At 40.6% G+C, this 19,065-nt stretch overlaps 2 protein-coding genes across 2 annotated transcripts; one reads left to right on the forward strand and one right to left on the reverse strand.

The window, feature by feature from the left end:
- Positions 1-2,929: 2,929 nt before the first annotated feature.
- On the reverse strand, positions 2,930-7,276 carry LOC148100209 (uncharacterized). The gene is made up of 5 exons (XM_087848823.1): positions 7,134-7,276; positions 3,936-4,075; positions 3,610-3,663; positions 3,173-3,517; positions 2,930-3,069 (listed from the first exon to the last, which is right to left on the reverse strand). The coding sequence occupies exons 1-5, from the start codon at positions 7,274-7,276 to the stop codon at positions 2,930-2,932; spliced, it is 822 nt and encodes a 273-aa protein (XP_087704949.1).
- A 743-nt stretch (positions 7,277-8,019) lies between these two features.
- LOC102791937 (arrestin domain-containing protein 3-like) lies at positions 8,020-9,499 on the forward strand. Its single transcript, XM_035904921.2, has 5 exons — positions 8,020-8,084; positions 8,166-8,313; positions 8,406-8,502; positions 8,582-8,838; positions 9,083-9,499. Exons 2-5 carry the CDS (start codon positions 8,170-8,172, stop codon positions 9,497-9,499), a joined length of 915 nt encoding a protein of 304 aa, XP_035760814.2. The 5' UTR covers positions 8,020-8,084; positions 8,166-8,169.
- The last annotated feature ends 9,566 nt before the right edge of the window (positions 9,500-19,065 follow it).

The following is a 19,065-nucleotide window of genomic DNA, read 5'->3' on the forward strand; positions in this document are numbered from 1 at the left end:
CCCTCCCGCAGGCCCAGCAGCATCTGTTCCTGTAAACACTTTTCAGTAGGTGCTTGATCTGGATTGCGCTGTTGTAGCCTGCAGTGCAACTCCCTCAACCTTAAGGTAAAAGACTTTACCGACTCATTTGGTTTTTGTATACAGCTAAAAAACTGCGACCTCAGAACCGCTAGGGAGGTATTGTCACCATATAGAGAATCTAGATATGCGAATATTCTCCTAATCTGGTCTCTCTCTCTTTCTTCTAACACGCTTACTTGACGCTTTGCCTCACCGCTTAAAGCCCCAATTAAAATTTCTACTTTCCGGGCCTCAGCTATTTCTTGAGCATTCAATAAACCTTGTATTTGTTCTTTCCAGTCTCCATATGAAACATCTGCTTCAGGACCCTTGTATTTTGGTACCCAAGGGGCACCCGGATACACTGGCATCATCATCTCTATATCTGCACTCCAGGCGCTGAACACTGCTCCCCAAACTTGTATCCTGTCGACAAACGCCAAAATTATGTAGCCGCTAAACTGGTGGACCTAACTCTTAACCACCACGTCCGTATATATACAAGCGGAAAAGGGAGTGAGTGGGTCAGCGCTCGGAGAACAGAAACTAAGCCAGCTTTAAACACACCATTTATTTTTAGGGTAAAACACAGTCAGAACCCCCAAATACAGGCTAAAATCCCCGCTACACAATAAAAATAATGTTCGCAACCCGCTAAAAGCCCTGCTGGCAGGAATAACTATACACTAAAAACCAAAACTAAATAAATGGTTTTTTTTGTATGATAAAAACTTCCCCCCAGAGTCCTATATTCCCTCTTGTCCAGCCACACACATGCGGGCAAATGTTCCTTAGATGGAGAAGAGACAGGAGAGGAACTCCTCTTCCGGGATGGTAAAACTCGCCAGCAGCCGACCAGGGAGGAGGCTCCTATCTCCGCCTGACGGTACGCGGCCGTGTAGTCCAGCCGCTCTCCGCACCTGCACACGGCTTCCCTCGCAGCCCCGCCCTGAAACAACAGACACGGGCCAGCAACGTTGTCGGCGCAGCCGCTGTTATCCTCCCCCGGCAAAGCTACGCCTAGCGCCCAACAGTGGGAAAGCGATACTCACAAATGCAGGCAGAGGCGTCCCCCTGCCCTACTGTGGATTTCACGCGTTGCCTCCCACTGTTGCGATTTCGTCCGTCTGGACTGGATCGCCGGGTTATGCTGGCCGATCGTCGGATATCTCGTGACGTCCCACAGGCAGGCCGGTCTTTCTTCACAGGTGCTGGGCTGCACACGTTTTGTTTCCTGCTCCTCGCTTCTCGTGTGTCTCTCCTCTCTGTGCTCACCATCTCCCTTAAGTCCGTTTGGTGGCTAATAGGCCACCTCGGGAAACGCCCCCACATCACAGGTGCCTACAATTGTCCGCTTAATACACAGTGGAAAAAATACTACACAACAACACCAAACACGCACTATAAATATGGGGATAAAATCATGCAATAAAAATATCAATAAAAACATGCAATATCACTATTACAATAAAAACATGCAAATAAAATCGACACTAAACAAAATATAAAAACACAATTTTCCACTATGTGACATCCTAGTTTGAAATTTACAAAGGCTACGATCATACTCGTTACGATAAAATACTACAATCTTACAATTGAGTAGGTTTTCAAATGTAATGATTTGATCAAAGCCCACAGGCGTTTGATCGTTTAGCCCAGCTTTTTCTTGAATTTCTCTAGCGAACGCTTCTGCCTGCAGGTCATTAAATTCTGGGTACAGAAGGTGGGCTAGACTTATTGCAAAACATAACTTATTCGCTGGGTTATGCACCACGTATAAAAAACGTCTTTTCTTTTTCACAATTTCGCTGTTGAGTATGTGTTTAAGCATTCTCTTACCACTACCGGCTGGTGGTCTAACAATCTCAGCTACGAGCTCAAGTGAACCATCACACATCACTGCCCAATTGGACTGTACCGCTCTCAAGAATAAGTTTTCAAATTCACTCAAATCACGATTGTCCCGTAAAATCACTGAAACATTATTTTGTAACTGGGGCCCTCTCAATTCTATCTGTAATAGATCACCTGGGCGTGCGTGGGCGGAGACACTGTTTGATATTTCACGTGCACTTGCCATTACGCCTTGATAATAATGTGCATAATCAGGGATATCGTTTGGAGGAGGGAAATTCAAAATTTGTCTAATTTCAACGTTATTAAATTTATTTCTAACAATTAAAGAGGGTTCTGGTGAATTACCAGAGTAAGTATTCTCAGGATTACCCCCTTGCTGAAAGGGCTGATCATTGCTTACAGGGTTGAGCGGGTCATTCGCACAGATGTCTGGGGAAGAGACTAGCGAATGCTGGCTTTGATCATCAGCGAAACGATTTTGATTTAACCTGTTTATTTGGCTCAATAACTCTGGCGGTATTTGAACCTCATTGTGTGTTTGGGCCAAAGCTTCTAAAGCTCTATTAATGGCTAAAAACGGATCAGAAGAGGAGATGTTTTGTGTCAGACTCATTTGAGAATGAACCGCGTCTGACTCTGTTTGAATTTCATCTTGATCCACTCCCAAACTGAGGGAATTATTTTGAAAGGCACTTTCACTAGGCGCTAATCGGGCAAGAGCTAAATTAAGCAATTCTAGAGGGTCATTATTATTGATCACCTCAGGTTGCTCACTCTCTTGTGAATGTGTATTCTGAGAATGGTATGTATTTTCATTTAACCTACCTAAGGCTGTTTCTATAGCAAGAAATGGGTCTGTAATGTCTTGTTCCTGGTTATCCATTTTTATTGTTTTTAACAATTATATATATTAAAAGAACAAAAAACAAAACACAGTTCGTTTGAAAAAAAAAGGAAAAATTAAAAAAACACACACACAAAAAATAAAAAATAAAAAATAAAAAAACCTTTATAAGATGAGCTGAACTAGTTCAGCGAAAAGGGAAACCAGACGGATACCAACTGAAGCTAGCTTCCGTCTGCGCGTTTCCCTTGTCCTTGTTCTCCTCGAGGTCCTAACGCTCCTCCTTCTCCTCCTCATGAAATGCCCTAAGGATTTTAGGGTAAGATACAAAACAGTTAGTAATGTTAAATATAAAAGGGATAGTTTTTATAAAATGAGAAATAAGCGAGAAGCTAGAGAGAGACTAACCGTGATTGGATCTCAAACGGAGGCGCGGTGCATCTCGTGTGTGTGATTGCGGAGAAGAGGAAGGGGTTGTGCTGGGTCGATTCGCGGTAGCACGGGGACCGAGTAAATCGTGCCTCTCCGTGGCGGAGAGAGGAAAGTTTTTCCCAGAGGCTCTGGGGAGAGCAGAAGCTCCGGCGGGGTTGGAACTGGGTCCGGTAGAACAAGAAGCAGGGCGACCCAGCGTAGAAAGCAGTTCTTGTCTTTCACGGGTCGATAGCCGTATATTCTTTCCAGTCCAGCGTTGGAGCACTGGCGGAGACAAACTCGGTGAACTGGAAAAAAGAAACCTCTCAAAGTCTGCTAGATCTGGAAAGTTTGAGAAAAACGGGAAAGAGGGTAAATGTTTTGTTTTTCTAGCACAAATAGCTGTTAAGAGTGAGAACAAGAATGAACCATACCATTTTGATCGAGAGAGTCAGAAAGAGAGGCGTTGAGCACACTTATTTCAGAGTCTAAAAAGAAATAACAACGAGTATTTAAAAACAGGAAAAACAGTAAAATATAAACATTATATGAGCAAGAGTAAGAAAAACAAGGTACCTGAGGAGGACATGTTTTTTGGCTGGTATTGTGTACTAAAGCACTTTCAGCTCAGAGGGTTAGAGGCTAGCTTAAATATATTTTTAAAAAGTGTATTACTGGTGTTACTGAGCCTATTTGCATGTCTTTTGAAGATGAAAAAGCTTTTTGAGAGAAATCGTTAAAAGGAAGGTGTAAAACTTACCGTTTTTGAGATGGATATAAGGAAAAAGGCGCCAGCTGTTGTCGAAATCGGTGGGTCCTTTGCGAATTCGCAAGCAGCCTGAGCGGCGCCAGTTGTTAGTATGCCTGAAGTCAGAAGTCTTGTGGGAGAGCGCCGGCAGTCTTAACCTCAGCGGGAGATCGTAAAAATCAGACCTGGAGCCGATTGGCTAACCGGGGTGCGAAGGGAGCCGCCCCATTGTTCTGTGATTGGCAGCGGGGCTAAGTTAGGCGGAGTTGGTCTCTGGCGGAAATTTTCAAACTAGGTAAGCAGTATTCGCGATTTGAGCGAGGAGAGAACAGGCAGGGAAAAATTGTGCTCTGGTAGCGGATCGATTAAGAGGAAAGGGAGAACTTAGCTGGTAAGAGGGATCGTTTTGAAGAAAACAGACTAAGCAGGATTTTTCCCCTGTTTCCGAAATATAAGGTTTTTGGGAATAAAAGGGGTAGCAGGGTTTTCAGGAGTTTTCCCCTGGTTATTTAGTCTAAGGATCAGGGTGAATTTGAGACAAAGGACGAAGGTTTTTTCAGGTGTTTTGGAGAAAACGCAGAGGATTTTTTTTAAGGAGTTTTTGCTTCAGGATTTTTCCCCTGTTTCCGAATATAAGGAAGGTTTTTTGGGAATAGAGGGGTAGCATGTCGGGGTTTTTTGGAGAAAAAGAGTTTTTTACGTTGGGAGCAGCGGTGCGGGAGTTTTTGCTTTTCCTACGCTGAGGATCGGGGTGGGATCCGCGGGGGGAACAAAAGACTAAGTATTTTTTCAGGATTTTTCCCCTGTTTTCGAATATAAGGAATTTGGGAATAGAGGGGGAAACCTATCGGGGGTTTTTTGGAGAAAAAGAGTTTTTATGTTGGGAGCGGGGTGCGTTTTTGGGGGATCGCGAGACTTTTTTGTTTTTTTCACGATTCTGAGTTTTATTCTACATCGCTTTGTTCGGATTAAACAAATGCATATAAATTGAAATAAAGTTTTCCCCCAAGGCATGCAGCCTGTATTTCTGGCCATACTGAACGTTACAAAGCACAAGTTTTAACTAAACATTTTCTCTTTTTTTACTATGTATTAACACGTTTTCACACATAAGCACGGAGCTCAGGAAACACAAAGTCCGGAGACACAGGCGCGCGCACATGCGCGCTCTGACACAGGCGCGCGCACGCGCGCGCCCTGACACACAGCCTCGGGTCACGCGCCCTAGCACACACGCTGAGCCACCACCAGATGGCGTTTTTAAGCATAAAAAAATAAACTTTTTTTTATTGGATTAAAAAATAGAAGAATGCTATTTGATATATAAGAAACTTAAATAATCAATTAGTTAGGGTTAGGGGGAAAAGTAATGAGCTATGAACTAGCATATTTTTATGAATATCATATTTTTATGAATATCATATTTTTTATGAATATCATATTTTTATGAATATCATATTTTTATTACTTCCTTTATTACTTTATTACTTCCTAGGGCCATATATCACTCTAGGGGATCATAAATCACTGAGTTTGACATAAGGGGTATAATATCACTCTCTAACATGTCACCAATTTTAAGTACATTTATTTCTAAAGGTGCTAATTTAATGCTAACATTAAGTTCTGACCAGATCTCCAGTCCACAAAAATAAACAAATGAAACATAGATGTTCACAAATTAGATTATGTGGAATAATCGGAAATGAGACTGTTTTTTAAAGTATTGAACACATGCAGAACAAGAGGTGTGAAAGCCATGGAAAGACATTTTGTTGCTTTGTCAAGTACTGAAGGTTCCAGTGAGGACTGTTGGGGAACAGAGAGAGAGAGCGAGAGAGAGAAAGAAAGAGAGAGGGAGTTTTACTGGCTTTTCTTTTGTTCATGTGTGCTATATATTTGTAATATGCCCTTTTGTATGAGTATAAGAGTATCAGGCACGTTAGAAAGCTACGTTAAGAGGACAAGTTTTTTGAGAGAATATGTCTGTGAAGGTTCTCTAAGTTGCTTGAAGATGTTTCACCTCTCATCTGAGAGACTTCTTCAGTTCAGTTCAGTCAAATGGTGGAGATTCCCAGATTTAAGTCCTAGAGGAGTGTCCCCCCAAGGGGGTCAAAAAGCCCCCTGTTGCTCCTCTACCTGATCACATGAGCCAAGGTGTGAAAACGGGTGTAGGTCACAATCAGCCAAGGGTTACGGGTGAACCTGCTGTGAAGCCTAGCCCCACCCTATCATGTGATTTTATGAGATCAAACGGGCCAGGATGTGTGTGGGCGTTAAGGCGTCCGGAAAAAGATCTCAAAACTGGATTATAGATGGCAGACAGTTTTGTGTCGTAAACCACCGCCTCTGTTCAAAGATGGTCGTTCACAGTGGACATACATGGCTTGTTTCACTCCTCTTTCAATCATGAACTGTGCTCCACCAACCCCCTCCCTCTCAGGACGAACAATTCTTGGAACATCTGTGATGGCCGAAACATGTCTAAAATGTCCCTGTGGCAATTCCTCACGGTTCTCACAACGGCCACGCTTCGAGAAAGGTAAAAAAATCCATGACAGATAGATAGATAGATAGATATAGATAGATAGATAGAAAATGTATTTATTTATTCATATAAATGACATAAATATAAATGAAATAACAAGAGAAAAGAAACAAAAAACAACTTAAAAACATCAAGTTTTCATGAATATCTCTATAATATCTCTATCTAGTGTGACCTCTGTGTTATGGCTCTTTAAATGAAGGAACAGGGTCGGGTCAATTTTATAGCAACAGCCCCTTTTATTCAGTATCTGAATGACAAAGTGCAACAAAGTGGTTTTAATTCTTGTGGAAAACCAGCACGAGCCGTCTGTGGGAATCCCTCATCACTTAACATTTAACTATGTTAAAAAAAGTTCAAGTAAACTATTGACACTATAGGTACGCACATCCTTTTCAAGCGTGGATGGACTGTTAGCTATCAAATAAATAAATAAGGTTGTAGGATGTTCGATATCTGTCTGCTGTTTACCGGAAAGATAAAAAAACAACAACAACAACAACAAATGCTGTTTGCATAAGCATGTTTGTGGCTAGCTAAGTAACTTAGCAATGCTAGTTAAGCTAACACTGCCATTAACCCATCCACCATGCTACACAATAAACCCACCAGGTGCCGTGGTGATGGTGCGTTGGAGGCTGCAGCTGCTAAGGGTTAACTACTGCTGAAGCTTTGGATGGCTGCCAAAACGGCTCTTCCAGTTGTAACAAGTGTCACTTGGCAGTTTGCTGTCTTCTGCCGTGTGTTTGGCAGTTAACTCACTCCGGTGCCAGTGGGTATATTGTTCGTAAGCGATTTTTGCCATTTGGTTTGGATTATTTATTGTTGTAGGTGCCTATTTTTTTTTTATGGAGGCATGGGACACACGACACAGGAGCACTAGTTATACACTCCAACTTTATTCACCTCCAAACATGAACTAAGCATATTGCACCCAAACACAACATAACCCTTCCTCCAAGCTTGGGTGTGAGTGGAGCCCTCTAGTGGGTCGCCACACGTGCTAAAGACTTGGGATGCTGTGTAAGACATAAATAAAGCTAAAATACAAAGGTTTGGACACCGTTTTGCATGTTTTCCTACTGTAAGGGTGTCTGCAAGCATACAGAGCTCTGAGAGGGTACAAGCTGACAACTTTGGAATTCTACTAGAAACAGTCGATCATATTTGTTTGTCAAAGCTGAATCCAAGCATGTGTAAAACATTCACTTAAACTGACTTGCTCCAGCAAACGTCATTAACAGTTGTGCTAATTTCTTAGCTGTTAATTTGTGTTGTTTGGCAGGTAATTATTGAAATGAACAGACTGCATCTTTGTATATAAATTAGCGGACTGTTAGGAGATCATCTAAAGACATTTCTACTCCCCTTATCACATATTTACAAATGAGTAAATACGTTAATTTGTCTTAGTCACAAAAGTCACAATTTCTATATATGATCCTAAATATCATGGTGGCAGCATTGAGAACACATTTACTCTCTTTTACTATTTTTGAAGGTGCTGCCATTATAAAAGTCTCTGCAGGAAAATTTAATCATATTTCTCTTGCAGGCACCTCACTTCCCCAAGGGGCCCACACTTTTAAATTCAGGCTTAAAATCCCAGAAGGGTATGTGGGAATTTCTGGCTTCATGCATTAATACCGTGCTGTAGTTTGCTTTTACAAATAACTAGATTCTGTATTTTTTAGGAACATGCCTTCGTCCTTCCAGGGGAAACATGGAAAAATTGTCTATGTGGTTGAAGCAAAGATATCTAGGAGCTGGCATTTGCCTTCTGCAGTACAAAAAGAGATCAAGTTTGTTTCTAAGGCATTTCTAAACACTCCTCAAGTAATGGTAAACACTACAATGATGTGTTATAAATTTGACATCTGGATTACAATTGAGTTGATCTGAAAAAAAAAAAATGTCTGTCTGGTTCTTTACAGTGTCCACAATCTAGTTCAGTGAGTAAAGATGTCGGTGTTTTCTCTAAGGGACAGGTTCAAATGTCTGCTACCATTAGCAGAGGAATTTGTTTTCCAGGTAAAATATCTGCAACTTACAAAATAAAATGTGAATAGATTTAAAAATTAAGCTTATTGTTAATATTTGCTATTGACAGGTGAAACATTAGCTGTTGTTGCCAAAATCTGTAACTCTTCCTCCAAGAACATAAAACCCAAATTAAAACTTCAGCAGAAAATAGTGTACAGATGCGATGGCAAGACTAAAACCTGTGATGAGACTCTGTTCAAAGAGGTCAGGGACACTATCCGTCCAAACTCAGAGCAAACTGCCTCCTGCCAGTTGAAGATTCCTATTGATGCCATCGCCACCCTCCGTAACTGTGATATCATCTCAGTTGAATATCAGTTAAAGGTATAAAACTATGTCATAGGGATTTCATGGTGAACTTTGGTTGTAAATGTTTGTAGGTAAATGTGTGTCTTAACCTCTTAAATAATTAATAACTACTATGAATATAAGACGCTGCATAAAAAAGCATAACAAATAATAATTCAATGTCAAATTAAAAAAGTAAAATTGGTAGTTTTATAAATTGCACTTTTAATTTGATTGTTACTTTAGTCTGATTTGATTCTAAATCTCTGACTTTTTCCAGGTATATCTGGACATTAGTTTTGCCTTTGACCCAGAGGTGGTGTTTCCACTGGTCATCATTCCTTACAGATTTGCAGCCATTCAGCCTGGGGAGCCTGTGGGCCCTTACCCACCTGGGAGAGCCTGGGCTCCAAGTTACAGCAACAATCCTTCCCTTGCCTTCCCCGCTGGATCAGGTGCTTGTCCCTCACTAGATCCCACTCAGCATGCAAACATAACAAGTGGCAATTTTAATCAGTGGCCACAAGGTGCTGCTCCATACGGGTTTTCAGTTCCAGGATTCACATCACCTTCAGTACCTGCATACCCTCCTGCTACCCCTCAGTTTCAACAGGGAGAACCATCTCTCTCAAATCCATGTCTTTCCCCTGAACTGGTTACTGAGCAAATTAATAAACTAAATGTGAGCAGTAAGTGACACCTTAAAAATAACTGTTAAGGTGAAAACCAAATTGGTCAGAGGCTATTCCTCAAACTGTAACTTTTAAATAATGATAATAATGGATTGGATTTATATAGCGCTTTTCAAGGCACCCAAGGCACTTTACAATGCCACTATTCATTCACACACTGGTGGAGGCAAGCTACGGTTGTAGCCACAGCTACCCTGGGGCAGACTGACAGAAGCGAGGCTGCCATATCGTGCCATCGGCCCCTCTGGCCAACACCAGTAGGCAGTAGGGTAAAGTGTCTTGCCCAAGGACACAACGACCAGGATAGAGAGCCCAGGGATCGAACCGGCGACCTTCCGGTTACAGATACGCTTCCCAACCCCCTGAGCCACAAGTATCTGAAAGAAAAGAAAGTGGAATTAAATCATGTCATTGAGCCCAGATTTCACCTGTTGATGGCAGCAGAGGTCCAGCGTGACCAAATGTAACAGTGAAGACAGTTCTTTGATTCATACTGCAATCTCTGATCTCAAAAGAGGTCTTTGAGTCTCTTATTATATTTTTTTTGTTTATCCAAAGATTCCTCTGTGGTCGTTGTTTTTGCCTAGATTTGGGAGGTATAGTATATCATCTTTCTCCACTGTAAATGATTCAAAATGCAGCTCCTGGATTCTTAAGTTGTATGAAAAATACATAACTCATGACAATTAGTTTGTAAAGGGAATAAAAAGTGCAGTGTGCTAAGGGTGGCATTATTAATTAGAGCTAGCTGTGTGTGTGCTTTTTTCATTTCTTTTTTCAGGAGCATGCGTCTGCAGGTAACTAATTAGTGCGTAAATTTGCTGTGAATGTTACTTTTACAGTTATGTTTTTTTGTCTTTGCTACATTGTACCCATGTCTGATCTTTGTTGCTTGACTGTTGTCAGTGGGTTTTATAACAGCATCATCAGACAGTTGTTTATGTCAGTAATTTCCCAGGATATGCAGACATTTGTCTCATAATTGGTAGTGTAGTTGAAACAATTGGTAGCAATAAAGATAACTTCATATCAAAATATGTATAACACTGTATTGTAACTGCTTTATTTATTTTCTATTGTTAGATTTTATCCGTGTTTGTTTTTTAGTTTTTCATTTTTTCCTTTTATAATTTTATCCCACAATTTTCATGCTGTTTATCATTGTTGTGCTTTTTGCTTGGTTTTCATTTTTTTATGCTTGTCTGTGTTTTACTTTTTCTTTGGATACAGTTAATGTAAAACTGCCAACTGCACTTTTAAATGTAGTATAAAAATGAAATTGACTTGGTGTATGTAATTATTGTTCACATATTTAGGACGAGAAAGCCTTCTTGCAGTGTTATCCGTAGGAGAGAGCTGCATTTTATCTTAAAGAATATTTAATTGTTGCATAAGTGGTTCTATGTATGCTGGAGATGTAAGGTTCTAGAGGTGAAACACTTGCCAGGGCTTGTGGCTTATGCATTTTGTGACGACCTGCGTGGTCTCTGTTAAATCACTTAACAGAGACCACGGTCATTTTGTATACTTACTCCCCATAGGTTTGTCTTGCCTGATTTGTTGTCAGATTTTTGGCCGCCCTCTTGTTTTTGATATATAAAACATGTTGGCCCAACCAAAGAGAAAGAAATCACAAGATATCTGTAAGCTCAAAAGTGCAAAATGAACCAAAAACTACACACTAATTCTGACTATGGCAGATAATAAAACTAAAATCATATTTAGCTCTCTATAGAGGTTCGAGCAGGCTATACATTTAAGTGCGTGGATTTTTTTCTTTTCTTTTTTTTTAAACTATATATATACTATATATATACTATATATATACTATATACTATATACTGGCCAGTGGTTGCCAGTGGACTCCCACACTGAAGTCCAGGCCCTGTATTTTAACTGATTAGTACTGGTTGAAGCTGGTAAATAGATGCAATCTAATCTAACATTTCTCTTGATATTTACATCAATAAAATTGTTGAGCAATTGCAAGCTTCGAATTTATTTTTGAGAGTGTACATTTTCCAGGCTGTAGACAAAGTCTTCATCCAGTGATCTATTGAGAAGGTAACAGGAAGAAACTACCAGAGATGCCAGTCACAGACCTGAAGATGTCTTTGGTCCTCCGAGGTATGGAGGCTTATCTCCCCCACCACTTACCCTACCACTGGCAGACACCCTCAGACATCGGTGCGTTGGTGGTTTGGGCCTGGAGCCTGGGGCTCGCTCGGGCCACTTCGGGGGTGGGGTGCCTGGGGCTCGGTCACTCTGGCGCAGCTGGCTGCCGGCGGAGCTCACGGGCACGTCACTGCAACCCCCCCTGGCTTCTGCTCCGCAGCTGCTGAGTGACCCCTCATCTGGGACTCTCGTCAGCTCTTTCTGGGATAGTGGCGCGGCTGCCCCTCTGTTGGTCTTCCTTGGTCTCTTGTGTTCTGAAGTCTGGAGTTTTGATCTCCTCCATACCTGCTTCATGCCCTGGAGGACTGGGCTGTGGCTCCCCACACTCTCTAGTAGGTCATTACATGAAGGAACCTTTTAAAAACAAGTGCGTTCATGCTCACAGGTGTACACATGGGTGCTCACACAGACAAACTACACCCTTTTTGGCTCCTACCTCAAAGCACACTGTGCGCTGTCGATCTTCTTACGTGCTGCACAATAATGTTTAATATTTAGTATTTACCGTTATATTCCCATATATCATTGTGATGTTGTTTACTCTATTGCTCTCGTTTTCTTCTGCTTGTTTTCTTTTTCATTGGTGAAATTAAAAAAGTATCTACTGTTAAAAAAAAAGAAAAAAATAAGGAAAATGTGCGCTGTAGCAGTTTTTTGACCATAACATTGTGATATGTTAGCTTTGTTTGTATGTACGAGTCAGAAATAAACTTGGACAGCTAACAAAAAAAAGAAAAAAAAAAAAAAGAAGATGTCTTTGAATCTTTGAAAGACAGAGAGTCTCGGAACATCTGCAGGATATTGAACTGTCAGTTATTGTGTCATTTGAACTTTATGTATGCTTTGAACCTAACCTGATCCATTAAAGTACACCTTTGGGGTGTTCCCTAAAGCTATAAAATACATCAACAAAAGTTCTTAGAAAGACACACTCAGAAGGACCTGCTGTCAATCTACGGCATGTAGAAACGAGGTACTCCCCTTTGAGAAATAAATGTTTTTATTTTACATACCACAATTAGTGAATCTACAGGGTGGGCCATTTATATGGATACACCGTAATAACATGGGAATGGTTGATGATATTAAAGTCCTGTTTGTGGCACATTAGTATATGTGAGGGGGCAAACTCCTCAAGATGGGTGGTGACCATGGTGGCCATTTAGAAGTCGGCCATCTTGGATACAACTTTTGTTTTTTCAGTAGGAAGAGGGCCATGTGACAAATCAAACTTATTGGTAATGTCACAAGAAAAACAATGGTGTGCTTGGTTTCAATGTAACTTTATTCTTTCATGAGTTATTTACAAGTTTCTGACCACTTATAAAATGTGTTCAATGTGCTGCCCATTGTGTTGGATTGTCAATGCAACCCTCTTCTCCCACTCTTCACACACTGATAGCAACACCGCAGGAGAAATGCCAGCACAGGCATCCAGTATCCGTAGTTTCAGGTGCTGCACATCTCATATCTTCACACCATAGACAATTGCCTTCAGATGACCCCTAAGATAAAAGTCTAAGGGGGTCAGATCGGGAGACCTTGGGGGCCATTCAACTGGCCCACGACGACCAATACACTTTCCAGGAAACTGTTCATCTAGGAATGCTTGGACCTGGCACCCAAAATGTGGTGGTGCACCATCTTGCTGGAAAAACTCAGGGAACGTGCCAGCTTCAGTGCATAAAGAGGGAAACACATCATCATGTAGCAATTTCAAATATCCAGTGGCCTTGAGGTTTCCATTGATGAAGAATGGACCCACTATCGTTGTACCCCATATACCACACCAAACCATCACTTTTGTTGTTCCAACAGTCTTGGAGGGATCCATCCAATGTGGGTTAGTGTCAGACCAATAGCGGTGGTTTTGTTTGTTAACTTCACCATTCACATAAAAGTTTGCCTCATCACTGAACAAAATCTTCTGCGTGAACTGAGGGTCCTGTTCCAATTTTTGTTTTGCCCATTCTGCAAATTCTGTGCGCCGATCTGGGTCATCCTCGTTGAGATGCTGCAGTAGCTGGAGTTTGTAAGAGTGCCATTTGTGAGTAGATAATATCTGCCGAAGGGATGTTTAACTAATGCCACTCTCCAGTGACATGCGGCGAGTGCTACGCTGTGGGCTCTTGCTGAATGAAGCTAGGACAGCCACTGATGTTTCTTCATTAGTGACAGTTTTCTTGCGTCCACATTTTGGCAAATCCAACACTCAACCAGTTCACGAAACTTAGCAAGCAGTTTGCTAACTGTAGCATGGGAGATGGGTGGTCTCGTAGGGTGTCTTGCATTGAAAACTGCTGCAATGACCCGGTTACTGCGTTCACAAGATATCAACACAATTTCGATCCGCTCCTCACGTGTTAACCTCTTCGACATGTCAATGGCTGTGAACAAAGAGAAACTTGTAAATAACTCATGAAAGAATAAAGTTACATTGAAACCAAGCACACCATTGTTTTTCTTGTGACATTACCAATAAGTTTGATTTGTCACATGGCCCTCTTCCTACTGAAAAAACAAAAGTTGTATCCAAGATGGCCGACTTCTAAATGGCCACCATGGTCACCACCCATCTTGAGGAGTTTGCCCCCTCACATATACTAATGTGCCACAAACAGGACTTTAATATCATCAACCATTCCCATGTTATTACGGTGTATCCATATAAATGGCCCACCCTGGACTTCTACATTAGTGTGAAACGTGTTTCCCTCTTCACAGCTAAATTAATGTTACTGGCTATTGATTGATGCTATAGTTGATGTGACCCCTATCCTTTCATAGTTGTGTGGTATTATTTTGCAAATTCTTTTGTCATTTTATGGCATTACATTCGTACATTATAATATTGTAATGGTAATAACACGTCTTTCCAATTTTGGCCCACTGTTAATGTTAATGAGCATTAAGTTTGCACTTTTACATACTATCAACAACCATACAATGGCTCTTTTGAGAAACTGTTATCCAGAACTATATGTTCCCCTGGCTGCAAATGATACTTTATACCAGGATAAGAAGGAAAAAAAACATGTAGCAGGGGAACATGTCTTTTCAAACCCTGCAATGCCAGTCACATACCACATGTCAGTTTTTGGAATATTGAATTGCTCTGCAAAGGAGACAGCTGTGCTGTTTTTTTTAATGTACCTTTGAGCCCTGCCCTCTTGAACCAAAGTTCACATTACAGGTATTCAAATACCTGCAGCTAGAAGGCATTTCTTTTTCTGAGAAAAACACACATTCTTGGATATTATGGCATGCAGGAACATGTGCTGCATGTTTAATTTCTGGTTGAATAAATACAGAACATATCAGTTTAAATGTTACCAGGACAATGATAGTTTTATAGCAGCAGAATAAAGAAAAAAAATAGTGCAGTCCATAGCACATAAACAACATAGCTAAAGTGAAAGTGAAAGTGCCACAGGCTCACTTGGTGTGGAACAGTCTTAAACTGAATAGCACCAGCTTGGTAATACCATTTCAGTGATGTATAGTAAGGTGCTGAGATTGTGCCAGAGAGAAGAGCAAATTGCACAAATAGATAATATGTGCAGATAAATCTAAAACAGCTGCAATAAGGTATGGTACAGACAGAAGAATCATTGTACAGTTTCCCAGAAAACAGCAGGAATGAGTTCCTGAAGCATTCCTTATTACAGCCAGGTTAAATAAGCCTGAGGGAGAATGAACTCTGTTATCACAGCAGTGTGAAGTGGAGTGGATGGGATGTATTTTCTATGATTGAGAGCAGTTTTTGCAGTGACTTCCTATTCCTCTTTGACTCCGGCCAATAATGGTTAAAGCCTTGTGAATTAGTTTGTTGATCCTGTTGGCATCTCTGCCAATGGTGTTTAGCTACCATAATGCTTTATTGGATTATATTTGATGGCTTGGGTCCCAGAAAGATTAGCAACCACTGTTGTGGAAGCTAATGGAGTTCCTTAATAAATAAATAAATAAATAAATAAATAAAGTTAAGTGGCACCTTATTGATTGGAGTTGGTTTATTTTGTTCAGCTTAAGCAGGAAGTTCTGATTTAGTTATATTATTGTGGTGAATATTGTATTTAAGCAACAGTTGAGGTAAATTTAATTTCATATAAATTTCATATTAAATGTATAATTTTATAACAGTATTTGTATTTACATTTCATGTATATGACAAACTGTATTATTTTTCTTGTTACTGACCAACACACACAGACTAGAGGTCTAATCAAGGTTAATTTCTTTCTTTCTTTTCTTTTCTTTTCTTTTTTTTTTTGCCTGTCCTGTCCAGCACTGTAGCAATCAGAATTACTGTCTGAAGGCAAAGACAAATCCCCAACAGATTTATTTTCTTGAGTGGATCATTACAGCTTTTGGTATACTGGTGGATTTTGTTGTCATAGTTTAATCGATCTTCATTATTTATTTATTTATTTATTTAACTTTTACATTTTTACAGTCAGAATGGACTGGGCTGGGGGACAGGAAAGAGAAAGATGAGAAAAAGAGAAATTGGGAACTGAATTAACGACGGAGAGAGAAAGAAAACTAGAGAAGAGAGACAGAGAGAAAGGACACTGAAAAAGAGGCAAACCACAGCAACAGCCAATATAATCACAAGTAACAGTAAATTATAAATATTGAATGTTGCAGCGGCTGCAGTGATGCGGACGCTGTACCGGTCTGTTGTGGTGAAGAGAGAGCTGAGTGTAAAAGCGAAGCTCTCAATTTACCGGTCGGTCTATGCCCCTACCCTCACCTGTGGTCACGAGCTGCGGGTAGTGACCGAAAGAATGAGAACGCGAATACAAGCGGCGGAAATGGGTTTCCTCCGAAAGGTGGCTGGCCTCTCCCTTAGAGATAGGGTGAGAAGTTCAGCCATCCGGGAGGGGCTCAGAGTAGAGCCGCTGCTCCTCCACATTGAAAGGACCCAGTTTAGGTGGTTCGGGCATCTGACAAGGATGCCCCTTGGGCGCCTCCTGGGCGAGGTTTTCCGGGCATGTCCCATCGATAGGAGGCCCCGGGGCAGACCCAGGACATGCTAGAGAGATTATATCTCTGGCTGGGGAGAGGGAGGTATGGGCTTCTCTGCTTGGGATGCTGCCCCTGCGACCGGGCCCCGGATAAGTGGAAGAAAATGGATGGATGGATGGATGTTACTGAGCAACATACAAGACTGATAATGCATGATATGTTTAGAGGAAGCAGCCAACCAAGATAGCGTGTGTCTGTGAGTACCTGTTTGTACACACCTGTATATTGCATGTCATATACATGCAATGTAAATACAAATACTGTTATAAAATTATACATCCATCCATCCATCTTCATCCGCTTTATCCGGGGCCGGGTCGCGGGGGCAGCAGCCTAAGCAAAAAAATTATACATTTAATATGAAATTTATATAAAATTAAATTTACATCAACTGTTGCTTAAATACAATATTCTTTTTGTACAGGTGTGTACAATATTCATCCTCTGAGGAGGAGAACGGTCTATGTTTTTTCTTTTTTCTGGAATCTGTCCAGGGTGCACCCCACCTATTGCCCTATGGTAGTTGAAATAGGCTCTGCATGGGGAAGAGAATGGATAGATACTAGAACACCAAGAATACCTGTTGAATCAATTACATTTTTTAAACTTTGATTTACTGAGAAACTAAAGTTATTCCCTTGTCTCCTGTGGGACAATACGTTTTAATGTTGATTTGGTTCAAAGAATTCAGAGCTTTAACATGTGGCCACCACTGATTAAATCTACTGGAACATAGATGTTTATTTTATGGGTCTGTGCGCTTTATCACCATATTAACATTTTTCTGCACCATTTATTTTTTGGTCTTTTCCCAACAGCGTTGCATTTTACTTTTATATTGTTATGGTTTTTGTAGATTTTTCTGTGGAAGAAAAGGTATATGGCACGGTGGTGGTTTGTCTTAATTCCTGCTTCATAAATAGACGTTTTTATTTCTCAGGAGATCTACATTATTAAAAAACTAAACTAACATTTGGTGGAATGCTCTATGAGCATTGCAAGTGTTCTGCTGAATCTCATTTGGCCACAGACAATCTTTAGTCAAGCATCTGTTATAGAAACTGTGAGAATGTGTGTTATCAAAACCAAAGATGCTATTCATAGCCATGAAGACATTAGCATTCAAGGCTGGACAGTTGCAACATTTGGATTACTTTGCACCATCAGCTGCTGCGCTGTTTGTATTTAAGTACACTTTTGATTTAACCAACCCATTCCGAAAACTGTCACGGAGCTGGAGCCAACACCCTGTCAAAGAAAGAGACTTGGTTCTTAGAAACGCATAAGAAGAGAATTCCTAGAAGCAGACTCTCAGACTGAGCAGTTGTCAAGTTATAACATGTGTTCGCAAGATACTCCCTTTTTTGAGCCTTTTAAGTGCACTTGTTTTGTTTTCCATAAAATAGCAACACCTGTAAATGTCTGTGGACAGTAGAGAGTAAAACGTTGCTTTTTTGTTACTGGCCATGGTTGAATCTATCCCCACCCTGTTGTGTTTTTGGGGTGATTTTATGATACTTTGTTTGTCACTGTGGTGTCTCATTTATACATTATAATATTGTAAAGGTAAGAACAAGTCTGGCTTTTCAACTTTGGGCCCCTCATTACTGTTAATGTTCTATATCATCAAAAGCAACAATGGCTCTTCTTCTGAGAAACACACTTTTTCAGAGGTTGTATGTCCTCAAAGCTGCAAATGACACTCTTATGCTAGGATTAATGACCTGAGAGCATGTCTTCTCAAACCCTGAGATGCCAATCAAATTCCCAAGGATTGGTGTTGGAATACTGAACTCTAAACTTTAAACAGCTATGTGATTTAGACTAATGTAGTCTTTGGGCCTACCCTGCAACCCATTTGAGCTATTCTTTAAGAGTTATTCCAAGAACTGCAGCTGGAAGACAGTGTTGTTTCCAGGAAAAGCCTTTTCAATTCTTGCATGTTGTGACATGTAGGAATACTTACCTGTGCTTGTCTTCTTTGCTCATGTCTCTCTCTCTCTCTCTGTGTTTCTTTTATTATATGCATAATTGTATGGTACAGATTAACACTTTAAGTAGTGGGTTAGCCAGACTTTATTTTTGCTTAAGGCATACATGCTGTAATATTTTTGTTGCATTTCCCTCTTGCCAAAACGTACATATGAGATGTTACAAGATGTTTGATCGCACTGTTTGTATTCAAGTCCCATCAAAATTTTAAAGGGCATTTTGTTCTGACATTCTGCAAGAGATACATTCTAGACTGCTGGCTCATGTAAAGCGCATATAGTGAGATTAAAGTTAAAAAATTATGATTTATTTATCAAACCACTACAGCTCTGGGTTGAGTAAGTAAACACACTTTATTTTAGCATAACATAAT

The sequence above is a fragment of the Neolamprologus brichardi genome, chromosome 12 (genome assembly GCF_056152115.1).
Source record: "Neolamprologus brichardi isolate AB-2024 chromosome 12, ASM5615211v1, whole genome shotgun sequence".
NCBI classification, from domain to species: Eukaryota; Metazoa; Chordata; class Actinopteri; order Cichliformes; family Cichlidae; genus Neolamprologus; species Neolamprologus brichardi.

Coding starts and splice junctions, on each gene's coding strand:
- LOC102791937 (XM_035904921.2), top strand. CDS start 8,170: ATGCCTTCGTCCTTCCAGGGGAAACATGGAAAAATTGTCTATGTGGTT. Junction 8,503..8,581: donor CAGAGGAATTTGTTTTCCAG/GTAAAATATCTG, acceptor TGCTATTGACAG/GTGAAACATTAGCTGTTGTT. Junction 8,839..9,082: donor CAGTTGAATATCAGTTAAAG/GTATAAAACTAT, acceptor GACTTTTTCCAG/GTATATCTGGACATTAGTTT.
- LOC148100209 (XM_087848823.1), bottom strand. CDS start 7,276: ATGGCAAAAATCGCTTACGAACAATATACCCACTGGCACCGGAGTGAG. Junction 3,664..3,935: donor TTATATCCATCTCAAAAACG/GTAAGTTTTACA, acceptor ATTTCTTTTTAG/ACTCTGAAATAAGTGTGCTC. Junction 3,070..3,172: donor CCGTTTGAGATCCAATCACG/GTTAGTCTCTCT, acceptor TAAAATCCTTAG/GGCATTTCATGAGGAGGAGA.